General features: G+C 33.4%; 1 protein-coding gene across 1 annotated transcript in view; it reads left to right on the top strand.

Annotated features, from left to right (window-relative positions):
• Positions 1 to 4,430: 4,430 nt before the first annotated feature.
• The window catches only part of LOC126858955 (probable G-protein coupled receptor Mth-like 1), a 138,768-nt gene continuing 127,048 nt past the window's right edge, over positions 4,431 to 16,150 (top strand). The window contains exons 1-3 of the mRNA XM_050609726.1: positions 4,431 to 5,255; positions 6,168 to 6,440; positions 10,024 to 10,259. Coding sequence (XP_050465683.1) covers positions 4,735 to 5,255; positions 6,168 to 6,440; positions 10,024 to 10,259 — 1,030 coding nt within the window. The 5' untranslated portion in view covers positions 4,431 to 4,734. The remainder of the gene's footprint in view (positions 5,256 to 6,167; positions 6,441 to 10,023; positions 10,260 to 16,150) is intronic.

The following is a 16,150-nucleotide window of genomic DNA, read 5'->3' as shown; positions in this document are numbered from 1 at the left end:
TAAAAATACGTAATTTCTGATTATGCTATCAAGCATTATAACTTATCGTCATAGCAAAAAAGTCGAAAATACAAAATTATAAAATGTAATAACATGTTCAAACTTCACGATTTAAATATATAAGCCAAGATATAATATCAAATATAATTATACAATAATACAATATTTTATTATTTTTAATAAAAAATGTAATATATATATATATTAAATTTTATAATTATTTAATTAATTTATAAATTTTGTTTATTAAAATTTTTACTGAACTTTATTGACTTTAAATTTTGCTTACTAAAACTTTAAATTTTTTATATGTATTTTTGCAGTCAATTCGTATCAAGTTAAATTTTTTTCAGCAGAAAATATCAATTAAAAATTTCATATATTATTACTATATTATATAATAAAGTACAAAATAATCAATTAAAAATTTCATGTATTATTACTATATTGTATCATAAAGTATAAAATAATCTTATAAATTTCTTTTGCAAATCTTGTTTTAACATTTTTATAAAATGATGAGGAAAATAATGAGGAGAATCAATAGAAATCAATATCAACATAAAAAAAAATTATTTTTTATTCATTCATTTAAATAATAAACACGCATTTCATTTTCTTAGTTTCAAAGTTATATAAATAAAAGTTATAGTTCAATTGCGTTGGGACTGGCTGTATATTTAGAAAACAGATTTGTATTACAAGCATAGTTATTAATAAAATATTTCACTCAAAATTGTATAAAACATAATACATGTCGAGGAAAATCAAATTGTATCGCACATCGTATATAAATATTAAATATTGGATATTATATCACGCATGTCATATGTAATTGACTGTATAGAATGTGCATCGTGTGCATTTCATTACATTTTATAATCCGAACCATCGTGGATTATATCGTGGAACCGTCGTAATTGCAATATAATGTCGCGATAACGTTAATATTCAATTATTCTGCGAAAAGATAACCACAGGATAAAATATCCTCCGCAGGGTATTATCGTATCGCGTTGTTTACAACACGCGCCGCACTATTTTATCGCGTCGCAGTTACATGGCAGTCCCTCATTAGCGAAGCGAAATTACTCGGATTCGATTATCTCCTGCAACACGGTGGCGGAAACGTGCGATGCAGCATCATCGATAACTCTTTTTTTTTTTTGTAAATACACACGACGTTTTACCCGATTGCTTTTAACGATTGCTGATCAATCGGCCGAACGATTTCGCAGTTTCGGTTGCCGGAATCGCAACCGAGCAACCAGTACCAAACTGTCTGGCCGCCGCCGCCACCCTCGTTCACCGGCCGGTCGACCGGTCCGCGTAGACAAGGGGATAGATAAAATCGGTATTACATTTAGGGACACGCACGTGCAAACCTATTAACGAACGCAGGCTCACGCATCCGAGCGCTCGCGCGGCCACTGTTATAATTCACACACAGAACACGCATACAGACACCGACAATCGCTATGATTTACGTGATGCCGTGCTACGTCCCCTTCCCCTATTCCGCCGACACTTAAATTTCGTGCCATTCTATTAACCCCTGTACATCCCTATGTTGCTATAAAATTTTGGAAAATGGCTCGATATACATATTTTCCGTTACGGAAACATTCACATTTCCTACATTCAAATTTGATGATCTGTAATCTCTGATTCAGTAGCACATAATGTAACATTGGTTTAGAATTTTATATCATCAATGTGTTTTGGTAGAGCTACAAAATATTTTATGTTGGAAAATACTTTTTCTCTCTCCGTCTCACTCTATCTCGCTTTATACTTAATTTTTTGCATTTTATTTGATAAAATCATTTTAATACTATTTAGAAAAACATTGAGAGGCAATATTTTCAATCTTTCTCATTGTATATGCCAATAAATTTTACGTCTATAAAAACTTTAATTAATAAATCACTTTCTCTATGCTCATTGATTCTTTATTATGGACTCAAATTTATGAAATCCAATATTAATTCAGTTTTCGCAAAATCTTTTCTTTAACAAATTTCAACAAAGAAAAAGTTCATATATTTTTTGATTGTATAAATTTAATAAATAATATATTTTCAAATAGCTTTAATGAATCAAGTAAATCAAAAATAAACTTAAAACAATTAATCATTATATTTTAATCGTCCTAAAAATTATATAACATGTTTTTATTACAATATTCTTTTGTTATATTCTTATCAAAATCAAATCAATATCCCGTTTTTAGTAATAATATGAAAAATTATCAAAATGTGTGCCATTTAATAGCACTGCAATTTTTAATATATTCTAATTGCGATAAAAATCGATACTAGACTTGTTATATTCTCAATGGAAGTATCAAACTAATATAGAACAAGAAAAAATTCGCCGGAGTAGTACGCTTTATAACGAGCATCTCAATTAAGCGATATACGGACGTTAACGATATTTTAATTGATAAAATTTTGCAAACGCTGGTAGATTGTCGTAGCGAAAACACAAATTTCCAATTTTCGTTGTCGCGAGATGGCGAAAAAGTTTAATTGCCGGCGTCTCGCCAAAGTTGTTCGAGCGGAACTTTTTAAAGCATTTCCGGTCGACTTGAACGATCATTTTGTCAGCTCTCGAGAAAAATTGAATGAAAAACTGTGACTTTGCGAGACGAAGCGAGAGGATATTGTTTTAAAAATGTTTTGTAACAATTTTGTTACATTACTATAATTTTACATATACAGGGTATTTCTAAGTATGTGCGAAAAATTTTAGAAGATGATTCTTTGTCGAAAATTAAGAAAGATCTTTCATAAAAACTCATATTCTTTCATAAACTCTTATATTTTTCTCTACGAAGTTAAATTCCTCCAAAAGAGGTGTAATTTCATCTCCCTATAATAATACAAGAAAATTTAAAAAATATTAATAAGTAACCTTTCTATCAGTGGAAAATATCAAATTTCATTTTTCTAACTTGTCCAAAATTAAAAAAAAAAAATTTAATTTTCACTTCTATTTTTGGAAAAATATAATTATTCAGGAAGGAATATAAAAGTACATGTTTATGAAAGAGTTCTCTTAATTTTCGACAAAGAATTATCTTCTAAAATTTTGCGCACTTACTGAAAAATACCTTGTATAAGATAGCATTCTGTGTGTGTAACACATTAATATTTCGAAAGTATTGCAAGAATTTCATTCGCGCCTACATCTACATTTATTCCTTGTCTAACACGACTATAAATTACATTCAACGAGTGGTACATAAACGATGCACTTCCCACACGAGAAGATGTTACATCAAGCTCTCGTATCTTGCACGTTTTATAGAGTTGATCTTACTCTTACGTTGATTCCGTATCATTATCATCAGCTGATCTTGACATGACTGAGAAGTTTTTCTGCTCGCTTCACTTTTTCGTTTCGCCGAAGAAACAAGTCATGTTGTCAGGTGAGCCAATCCAGGAAGCTTCATGGAGAATATTGTCTATTGAGTGAGCGAGCGTCCCGATATCGAATCGTCCGTTACACGGAATGACGTTTACTCTGTTAAGATAGCGGCGAAGCGAACATGGCTGTATTTTTTCCCACAGATTTCCCATCCAACAAGATGCTTCTCAGAAATGTCTTCCAGGATCTGCGCTTAGTCATGCAGCATAGTGCATATTTCAGATCGCGTCAATTTTTTCCTTTTCTCTCTCTTTCTTTCTCACTCTCTTTGTATATTTATATTTTTTCGATATTTGTCGCGAGAAACTTTCATATAAATTGTAAGATAAAGATTTCATCTGATTTTCTGAATATATCAAGAACAATATTTATTTGCGTTTATTTGGGATTATATTAAACAAAATTGTTTGTACGCAAAAACGAGATTCAAAAAAAATTAATAAATTGCAAATTACGAATTTTTTTTGTTGTAAAACCTTATATGAAATATCTAAAAATATTCAAATCGTGCCTACTATAAGTAATGCCTTTTTTCTATTTTCTAATATTTTAATTTGTGATTCATTTATATGATTTACTTTACAAATAAGATTTGTTTTTCCCTAAAATTTAAATAAAATTTTGACAAAATAATGAAGAGATCAATGTTTTGCGTCGAATCTCCGATTTACATATTAATTGGTTATAAGTCAGTAGTACTATTAATCGCTATAAATAGTACAACATTACGCACGTTACTGTTGCATTTCCGGTTATAGCGCGATAGGGGGATGAAGACACGTGGTCGCAAATTTACCCTCTCGTAAGTACGACACACCTACCACCGAAGTTCACCGCGGACCGCGGAATAAAGAGAAAAGTGCGCGCGGTGCTTGAATAAGATCGTACGGAAAGATTAAGGGTGGGGAGAGTCGGAGAGTGGCGCGCAGCTGCGCGCGCATCCGAGTCACGCTGCCACCGGCGCGCCGCGTGGTCGGACAATTCAGTAACGCCGAATCCTCTGAGCGGGAGGGTTACGTCCGACGAGCGTCCGATGGGCACAATACTTTTCTTTGTTGTACGGTAGAATTCTTTGACTGCTTCGATACTTGAGTTCGCGAGATAATATGACAGTCGATTAAATGTGTATATCGTGTATCGAGTGCGAGATTGTTTGCAGAAACAACCTTGTTTGTCCAGCGTGATTCACGCGGCGAACTTCGAATTTTTTTTCGTGACTAAAGTGGACCGAGTGACTGACCGGTGTGAAGTGTCTCTCGAAGAGTGAGTGTAAAATCACAAGGCTCGCAAATTCTCGAAATCATGAGAGCGTTCCTTCGTTGCGTCGCATTCGTCGTGACGATCGCAGCGGTCGTCGTGTCAGAGCCCAACGACCTGTCAAAGCAGGTGACGATCCTCAAGTGCTGTCGACACGGCGAGGAATTGCAACGATCGGATGGCGATTTGAACGACGGATTACCGCACTGTGAGCCTACGTTGAACGAATGGAAACCGCTGATTTACTCGCCGATGCGACAAAATTTCTTCCAGAAAGTGCCGTCCGAGTGGCACGTCCTCGACGGCCGAAGACCGGAATGCGACGATCGCTCGGAGCTAATCCACGTGCCCTACCGGAAAGCCAACCCATTCGTCCTGCTCGACGATGGGAATGTGGTACTCGAGACCGGCAATAGAGACACCTTACCCGTGAGCCATTATTGTGCCGATTCGAACGCGCTATTTGTGTGCATGCAAAGAAAAACAACGGGCAATCATGCCGCCGCGACGATGAGACCACGGGTACGACGATGCTGCGGCGAGAACGCCACATTCCACGAACACAAGTGAGTCTCGCATAGTTTCATGATTTTCTTGATAATCGATGTCAAAGTAAACGAATATCTTAGGTCAAGTTAGATTAGGCTAAAAAAACACAAATCTCGTGTCAGTTAATAAAGTTGTTTCAAATTGCTTTTGGTTAAGCGGGATGGTTTTTTTTTTTGTTGACACAAACAAGTTTCTTGGAACAAATATATAATATCGCGATTATGCTTATTTATAATGGAGAGTAATATGTAATTAGTAGCGTTTATAAAATAATTATTATTTCTGAATATTATGGAAGAAAGGGGCACTAGATTTTAGCCCATGATTTATTTGTTTGGTAAAATTTTAGTAAGTCTTCGACTCTCTTAACCATTTCGTGGCTTGTTTATTTACCGCGGATGCCTCTCTTAAGAGAAAAGCGTAGGCTACACGCAGCGTGACCTTGGCGTTTGTGAAACACGCAAGTTTCTGGTTTCATTCGAGATTGTTGATGTGCGCGTAAGCCAGTTCTCTAATAAATTCTAATGTAACTTAACACGAATATACGTATTATTAATATATTACATGTGAGATTATTAACCATTCAATAATCATTTTTATATAATGATATAATATATTTCGGATTAGAATATTCGCCCGATGATATCAAAATAAACAAAAAAATTATAGACAGATTTCTATATTTCTTGATATTATATTTAAATAATCAAAGGAAAGGAATAATCTTTTTTGTAGCATTTTTAATTATCATCATTAATTATCGAATGACACTTTTTAATCTACACATATATAACGTTGCAAAAAGACACAATATATACTATTTAAAAAACAGAAAAAGAAGTTAAAATTATTTGTTGTCAGTTATTTCTATATTCAAATTTTTTTAACAATGAGGCTTTATAATGCATGAAAATATCTTTGTGTTGCAGAAATACCTGCGTTCATTTAAAAGAGACTGCGGACGCACCGCCCCTTTTACCGAACGCGTCATCTGTTGTCGAGATCGTGGCTGGATTTCCGACCTGCCCGAAATCTGACAACTTCACGATCCTGGGAGACGCGAGGGATGCCGTATTGCAGCCTGATGGTGGTTTGGAGATAAATGGCATCGCTTTGCCCACCGGTCAGTTTTGTGTCGAGAGAATCAAGGAACTCAACCAGATAGCCAAGGTGTTTGCCTGCCCGGAACATGCGCCACAAAAGTTAGTACATTAAGATTAAGATTATTGTGCGCGCGCGCGCGCGCGTAACGAAATCTCGCTTATTGTTAGTGTGATGATATCACGATGCGCATCGTAAAAAGGCTGTAAATTCAGCTTTTAACACTTGTCAAAGTCTTCAAAGCGGAACGGACGCGTGAAAACTAAATAATTCAAGGATTTCTATCGTATTTCTCTGTTTATTCGGTCTTCTTTTCTCGATAAAGATTTAATTATTTTTCAGCACATGTGTACCGCATGACGTTGATTTTACTTTGTTTATATGTAGTAATTTTGTGTATAGTTAATTGAATGAGAAAAGAATAATAATAATACGAAAGAAAAAAATATTTTCCTATAAAATTCCTAAAAATTAATAAAATTTTTTTTTTTTAAACATTTTTCTCTAAATTACTAAATCAATATTGTTTTTCATGTTGTACTACAAATTTAATATATTTCAAAAGCGTGCTGTTCTACATAATTGGCAATTCGATATCAAGCGTAAATAACAGGAAATCGATAATCGATCCTTCAATTATGCAAAGTCAATTTTCTGTTGTACTTGTTCGCTCGATCATTATTCATTCACCTCATCTGACGAAGAATAAAGTCGAATCGCGATCAGTTTCGGCGGTCAAATCATCCAATTCGCTTTAAAGCTCCGAGCACGATTCGACTTTTTGCCCTGCTAACAAGTATCGCCTCCGAATTTATCGCACGGTTTCATTGCGCGTTCGTCGATAGGTGATTGCGCTAGGGATAAACGGCCCCGTTTTTACGTCATTCCCGACGATATGTCGAGGAAAAGTCGGCTTCTACACACACTTTCACTTCTCATCGTAATCCTTTCCAAGTATTTCTAGGCCACGTATGTCCGCGATCCCACGTCATCCGAGATTCCATTAAAACGTTCTCACAACTCGATACCGCGTTTCCGCGCATCAGAACGATGAGCGATGAAAATGCCTCTGCTTAGATGATGTTATGTAAGGAAAAGGCCTTGTCATATTTGTGTGAAACTAACATTCTGTTTTAAAAATTTCAATACAATTCAGAGATTTTTTTTCTCAATTTTGAAAGAAGAGCCAAGTAGTGAAAATGATTCGAAAAGATGCTAAAGTGTTAATATTTTCATTGAGTTAAAAAAAATTGATAATAACTTTTTTATTTTAATCGCCTTGAGTCGTAATATTTTTTGATAGAACTTTTAAGAGGCTATTTAGAATTTAAAAAGAAAAATGAAGCGCGAAGATATACATTTTTATAAAAATATTACAAAAATATACGAATATTGCATGTTACGTGACATAAATCACGTCAAGTTCCAACGTTTACGGTATCTGTATGACGTGTGTCGTAAGATATGGTTAGAAGATCTCATTTGCCGAGACAATTCATTAAGATTAAGGACGAACTGTGATAGATTAACAAGTGTCACTGATAGTAAGAGAGTTTCCGTTCACTCTACAGAGAGACAATGTCATGTATAATTTCGTATATATAATACACATATAATATAGAGTAAATTCGTAGGTGGAACATATCGTTACCGTAAAATATACAAATGAACGTTCTCCCGTGTTTATTTGCCGGATTCGAACTCTCGGTACGCGTCGACGCGACGTTTGCGAAATTGCCGGGAGAATATATGGCAGTTTGCAAAAGTTTAATCGCCGGTAGGTGTACAAAGTAACATTGGAAATGCGATTAACGCGTCTGTGCAGAACCAATTTTGTAGAAAGTTGCGTACGTACGCCTGTATTTTGTTCGCATTCTACATATTTGCGTTTGTACGGACACAAATACGGGCTGGCCGATCGTTGACATTCCATTTCCCGAGTGAAAAATTTACTCGCCAACGAACAACTCCACCGAACGCCAATCAATGGAACAAAAGCAACGGGCCGGATGCTATCGGTTTTTGCATTCATGCATGGTGGTAGTGAGTTATTGCGACTTTTCTTAAAATGCACTTCGATCAATCTTTAACGATCTGTGAACGAAAGTACATGTCACTTGCATCTGCAACACGATGTAGTGGAGTAGATTTTGCGATAAATCATAATTAATGTTTTTTTATCTTTATAAGTTTCTTGTAAAAGAGCATTATTGTCTCTTGCAATGCACAAATTATCGTAAATAAGACACATCTATTTTAGATATTTGTATGTATATTTTTCAAAATTAATCTCAATAAATTGAAATTTCTATAAACATAACTAAAATAGAGTTTATAGGGATTTAAAAAAAATTTTATTTATTTCGCGATTTTTTTTTTACCCGATATAACAAACACACTACATTGGTGCAAGTCAAAATCACTGTAAACAATATTGAAAACGTAAATTTCCTAAACGCAATTACATCGAGAGATCGTTAGTCGTGATGAAAAATTGTTTCATCTGAATCTTTCAGGAATCTTAATTAAAAACGGACGTAACGATCATCGATATGACGCGGTATTATTTCCATTATATAGGACCGATCGAATATCTGGCTCACTGCCCACAGCTGGCAGTGAGCCAATCGGACAATTGCCGATGTGACGCCGATAAAACTGCCCGAATTTAATTAATCCGCCCAACGCGAGAAATAACTAATAGTGCCATAATTTGTCTTTTTCTTCCGTAGCTTTTTGCCTGCGGATGGCGAAAAATATCGATAGTATGCCGAGTTTTTAATATATGATAACCTTTGTTTCTGCATGCCGCTGCGTGTATAAAGAAAAAAAAATTACTTATAATATAAATTATAGAAAAGAACAGTTTTTTTTATGAGAAAAATATTTTCACGAAAATATATCTGTTTTTATGCAACAATAAGCTGTTACTTTTTTTGCGTATTAATTGTTATTATTATTAATAAATTACATGTTGTTTGAGGATTGACGCTAATTGTTACATAAATCTGAATTGTGTTCATTTGGGCTTTCCATTAATACATGAACGCATAATAAAGCATAATATAGTGATTCTAATTAAATAATTTTCTGATATTTAATGCGTATATTAATATATATATATATATATATATATATATATATATATATATATGTATGTATGTATGTATATGCAATGCTATGGTAAAATAATATTGCATTACCAGGCCTTTGGCAAATAAATATCTAAAATTTAAATTAAATAGAAAGGATTATACATATATCACAAGACAGGGAAAATCATATCTCTTATCGATTATATGATATGTATACAATTTCATGATAATATAAAATAATCAGCAAATATTTTAAAAACATATAAAGAAGAAGATGGAATATGGGCGTAAAGACTCTCCTTAATTTTTGATAAAAAAATCATCTAAAATTTTTCATATTTATTTAGAAACGCCACAAAATTTTTCACATTTATTTAGACACACATATATATCTTTTCTATAACTTTTATATTTAAAACATCTTTTTTAAAGAACGTTTAGATTACGACTAAGATTGTTTTTTAGATTGTTAGCTTTTAAATTATTATATTCTCTTCTTACATCAAATAGATTTAGATAAGAATATTTAGGTATTAGTCTTATAAGATACGCCTAAAAAGTAGCGTCCTAATCTGCTCGAATTTCGCAGACCTGCAGTGCGTGCAACGGACATTAGGTTCACCCTATATCCCGTGGGCTTCATCATTAGCGCCGTCTTCCTGGCAGCCACCCTGGCAGCAGGTTGGTTGTTACCGGCCTCTCATCACGTCTTGCATTGGCGCTGTCAGACTCATCACGTCGCCTGCCTGATGATGGGTGATATTCTTATGGCCATCATTCAGCTCGCCGGGGATTCCCTTCACGGTGCAAGCTGCAAGGCGCTCGGTGAGTCTTTATTATAGCCTTGTTAATTTTTTCATCACCGTTTTTTTTTTACTTCTCTAAGTGCAGTAATTTTTGTTTTAATGCCACGAGTATGAAAAAACGCGAAGAAAAATAAGTTTTGCGTATCTTTTCTTCTTTATTCGATGCTTTAATCGTACAATCTTATTAACTTTCTATGTGTTATTTCCGGATGAAATATATGCAAAATTAATATTAAAAATTTTTAATCTAGTTTGAGGGAAAAACATTTTATCTTGATATTTTTTATATATAATTTATGTTATTTATTGCATTTTTTAAAGTAGCTTCCGGGAAAAATACATATCATAAATAATTTCCGCGAGCACGCACTTTTGTGTGCATGTGCATGTACGCACGCACAAAAATATCTTTATTATATAAAAATCTGATCTCATCAGAATCACTATAAACTGCACTGCTGAACTCTCATCAGAATTACTAAATTACTAAATTGAATTCTATTTTTATTTCAACGTACATTTCAATTCCATCCGGTTACTACAAAGCACAATTCGCGATCTTTTAGAAGATAACGTTAAACAGAGACCTCCTCACAATAAAATATATTTAGTAGCTGCATAAACGGGAAAGAACATGCAGTTCATTGTTTATCGGACCGTAACGATCGGTTAATTTGTTTCTTTTATTAACGTCCACCGGTCCACAAATCGACAGCGATGCAATTCGAATTAAACGAGATTAAAAATTAAGGGAATGAGAAAAATATTAAAACGTAACGAAGAGAATAATAATTTCAATGATGCCGAAAAATTGAAGATCTGACGAGCATAAAAATCAAAATTTACTACTTTTGCAATAATTTGCCTTTATCGTTCCGGTAAATTTATTGTTCTATCGATCGATGTAAGTGCTATCGACTTGCGAGAGAAGAAAACGCGATGTCGATTATACGCACAATGTCAGCTGGCGTAACTGAATACACAGATGGAATACGAATTCGACCGACGATCGGAGCCGGCTTTATTTGCCGGCCCGTCCCCGAAACTCCGGAGGTAATTATTCGGATAATCGTAGTAATCCCTCGCAAAGCTCCGCTTCTCTCGGTTCGTTCCGATCGCGAGAATCGATTAGTGCGTACATCCGTGTGAGTCCGGCTTCTCTCCGTTGTAATGGCGCGCAGCGGCTCTCATTTGCATAAAGAATCGATTACACGGATTTCACTGGCATGTTTTTCCTATCGCGATTCGCGTTCAACCATTTGTTCTTGCAAATTGACATGGCTGACCGCGTAACTGTAGATTGAAGATTATTGTCACACGCGTGACTCACGTAACGTCACACGTGTATTTTTAAATTGAAAAAACTAGGATATTTTTGAATTATTTCTAAATAGAAATTTATAAGAATCCGAAGAGGTTTTAGAACAAAATAGTTAATTTAAATTCGATTGTATCCTTAATAGAAAAATTATCGTCTCAGTTTATGTATTTAGTATGATTTTATATTGGGAATAAGTTTATGATATCATTTCGAATCAAAGCGCAAGCATTTACAATTCCCGTTGAGATAATAATAGTCGCGATTAAAACCAGTTACGAGGGCATGGACCTTTGGTCTACGAAAACCGAAGAAAGGAGAAAGTGGAACGTAGCGGTGAGTTGCTGACCCACAAGTTCTCCCTACTTGTCGGTTTTCTCTTTTCCTTAATCCAAACAGCGTCATCAACTCACGTAGTATATTCCATCTTCTTATGAAAGAATTTTTCTGTTGTCAGTATATTTAAGGGCTCAGTATATTTAAGCTCTTCCTAGTTTGAACGCTGAAGATAAGGCTAATTTTGGGAATTTTTTTAGAGAAAAGTATAAAACATTTTAATTCTAAACTTTACACGTTTATTAAATAACATTCAAGTATATCCTGAATTTTTTTCAAAAATATATATTTATTTATTTTACAGTTATAATAATTCAATTAGAGTGCCCCAAAAAAAATTGTTGTTTGTGGTGAACATGATTCCAGTTGTTATAGTGATTTGAAGTAAAAAAACCAAAAAGATTCTAATCTATATAATTTAAACTAGAATGCGTAAACTAGAATAAAAAAAATATTGAAAAATAAAAAAAATAGCGTCAAAAAAACAAAAAAATTTAGTTTTCATCAAAAAAATTGGTTAATTTGCATAAGTCGCAAATCTCGAATTTTGCAATCATTTTAGAATCATGTTTGCCACGAACAACAATTTTTTTTAGGCATCCTGAGTTTGAGTACTATAACTCCGAAAGAAACAAATATTTTTGTTTGGAAAAAAATTGATGATATACTTGAAATGTTATTTAATAAACGTGCAAAGTTTAAAATTAATATGTTTTATACTTTTCTTTAAAAAAAAATTTGTCTTATTTTCGAAAGCGTCAAAGGAAGGTCTCTTAATTATATTAACTTTTTTAATTTCTAATGTCATTTATGGAATCTTTTAATGTTCAGAATTCGATAACCATCCGCAACGATCTAAATAATCGATATCAAAATTTCTCGTAGGATTTTCATTACATGCTGGGAACAAAAAATCATTTACATCGTAACAGTTCTATATAACGTATAAAAACTAATTTATAAAACGTAAAATTAAATTTATCGAGTTGTCGATATGGACATTTTCCTGATCGATGATTCGCCACAATCGCATTTCTTGCTGTCGGAATGAAACGACTATTTCCACATCGGAATCGATTGAATCGACGAAACAGCGCTTTTTATTGTTATGTTATGACATTACGGAGAATCGTGTCCTTCTCCTCCTCAATCCTTGCGCGTTCCTCTTACAGTTTTTATTCGCGGACGCACATATTGCGTATTCCATTACGATGCGAAGTTACGTTGCGTTAAAGATAGGAATTCCAGCGTGCTATACGCGGCGAGAAGTATAACGGTAACTGGATTCTTTTTATTGCAAACAACCTTCCCCCGCGCTTATTGTTTGGCGGAAAGCGCGTGAGAGAAACCGCTCGCCGATGCGTTCACGCGCGCATGCATCGCTTCGACGGCCTTCGATCGACGGGAAAATATCGGACGAAACGTGGAATGCACCGCAATGCAATTTTGAAGCATGCTGAATTCCGCAGGGAAGTTCACGCTCGTAGCGTTCGCAGCGATGCAAAAATGCGATAAATGCAAAATGTTCGCGCATTTAGTTGCACATTCTTTTTTTTTATCCTTGTATATCGAAATAATCTGTAATTTCTCTGTATGTGTGTATGCGTGTACACGATATTTAAATAATTCATGGATCAAATTAAAATTTCTTCGTGCAAAAAATTTTGTGCACGCTCTCGTATAAATGCTTGATAATAACGTTCACAGGATGAAATGTAGCATAAGAATTCGATATAACATAATTAAGAATTAAATTGAGCATATCATACTTGAATTATCGAGAATTATGGAGAATATTATCATAAATTAACACGAACATATTGATAAATCTTAGCGTTATACACAGAAATAAATACATATCCTGCATTTTATTCTCATTGCACGATGTGCAATGAATGAAAATTTATAATTAATATTTCTATATCAACGTTCATAATTTTTAAGTACATTATACATTTGAATTATCGGCTGTTAAGCTGCATTTGAAATTATATTACAAAGCTCATCTCTCTTTCTTCTATATTAAATTTTGGATGCATTTGCATCAAAAATTCTGGCATATGTTTTGCATTTACAATACAATGGATACGAAACGTACAAGTTTGAAAATTGGATAGTTTATTATATAATATAAACAATATTTTAATTAATATAATCATATAATTCTCTTTCTTTAAATTTTATACACACACACACACACGAAGTTTATCTTTCGTTGGGATGGCAAACAATATAATTTTATAGAACATGTTTATAGTTAATTGTGCGAACGCCATGTAATGCGACCTTCGATGATAAATACGAGCATGCTGTCGTACTTGTCCTTTCTAATTGAATCCATCTGCGATCGTATCTGTTCAACGCCCAACGTAGTCATATTACGTGCATCATCGATTTTGTTCTCTGTTATTTCAATAATCTACAAAGCGAGAATAGGATGCAAGAAAAAATCTGGCACGTCTATTTCGAATCTTCTTTTCCCCCTGATCTTTCTCGCGGTGCAGCATCTCCTTGGAAAATATCAAGGACGGAGAGCCCTCGCTCTCGTGACTTTGGCTTTGACTGAGAACTCTAATGTCGCTCAGACGTTGGGCGTCCATTTAAGGAGAAAACGCGTTGCCGTAACATCGTCTTGAATAAAGGACGGGAGAGTAAATCAAAGCCTCGTTGCCTTTTCGAGGTACTGTATACCACGATATATGCTGATTTGTCAGACGAAACGTGAAAGAGGATTTTGCCTTGATTGGCAGGAAATTCCTGCTTTTGAGAAGATTTGCTATTCATGCAAAATCATTTAGGTGAAATAATGCCACATAGTAATATTACAGCAAATCCTATATTTTACCAAATCTTGAATAAAGAAGATATTTCAATAATTTATATAATACACACACATATATGTGTATATTAATTATTATATGTGTGTGTATATTTATATTAAGTTTATTAATATAATTTATATTATATTTTTTATTTATACAATATATAATATTTTTCTAGCATTTTTTATCTTATTTATTGAAAGTAACTTAAAGGTTCGCGAATTCATCGTTATATTTTTTAATTTTTTATTTGTATCTTTCAATCTGTTGACATTGTCATATTTTTTATTTCATCTAATAACTTGAGGAGGAACCTATTCGTTTTTTCGTTCGCTATAAGGAAGCTATGTCTTTAATCTCCGACCAGAGAAAAGAACCGTCGCCGTGATATCTTTGTGATTAATGACAGCAAAAACTAATGTGCATCTCCACGTCATGAAAAGTCACGAACTTTTGTTCTCGAAATGAGACTCGTCGCATTCTCATTTCTTCGTTTAGAGAATCCCTTCAATCTTTCATCGAAGATATTTATATCTACCAAATGCCTGTTACGAGGCTTCTTTGTATTTTAGGGATCCTGAAAGATCTTATAGGCAAATCAGGAAAAATTCGTTTGCAGGGTCTTAAAATTTTTGATATAAAGAAAATGAGATTATGATTATTCTTGAAATTTATACATATATATAAAGTGACTAAAAAAATTATAAAATGACTGAAAATATTTAGATTCAAATATATGTAGATTATTTAAATAAATATATCTTTTCTTAATTTTTTTCTCTTTGTCTTGCATAAATCATCATATTAATATTGAACTAATTAAAAGTTAAACTCAAATAAAATGCATCTCTTAGAAATATATAATAAAATTGATTTATGCTCTGTTTATTGTTGTGCAAGAATTTAAATTTTAAATAGAAATTTTTATATATTTGATATACCGAAAGATGATTAAATCTTAATAAACTCAAATAACGCATTATTTCTTGTTGAATAAAATTTATTTATGTTATGTTTATGCAATAATTTAAATTTTAATTAAAAAGAGATTTTTAAATATTTTAAATACCGGAAGATGAATCAATCTTAACGTTGCTTTGCGGTAAATTGTTGTCGGAAAGCACATTGTAACATTTTGCACACACACACTAACCATTAACAATAAATCCTTTGTAATTATTAACTGTTACAAAAAATGTGCGTCCAGAACAAACGAGAGCAATGTACTGTGTGTAAATAAACGGATCACTGTTCCATCGTTTCTTAAACATGACTGATTCATGTCAATGTGCTTAAAAATAAAGAAAACTAATTTTATGACTACGATGACTCACCTTGTTTGAGAGTAAATCTGTTGCCTAACTCAATAATAGTTTCGAAAAATGAATTACTTTTATCAATTAATGAGTAATATTTATTCATGAAGTCGTGGAA

The sequence above is a fragment of the Cataglyphis hispanica genome, chromosome 2, assembly GCF_021464435.1.
Source record: "Cataglyphis hispanica isolate Lineage 1 chromosome 2, ULB_Chis1_1.0, whole genome shotgun sequence".
Taxonomy (NCBI): Eukaryota; Metazoa; Arthropoda; class Insecta; order Hymenoptera; family Formicidae; genus Cataglyphis; species Cataglyphis hispanica.
This window is presented reverse-complemented; position numbering and strand designations above follow the sequence as displayed.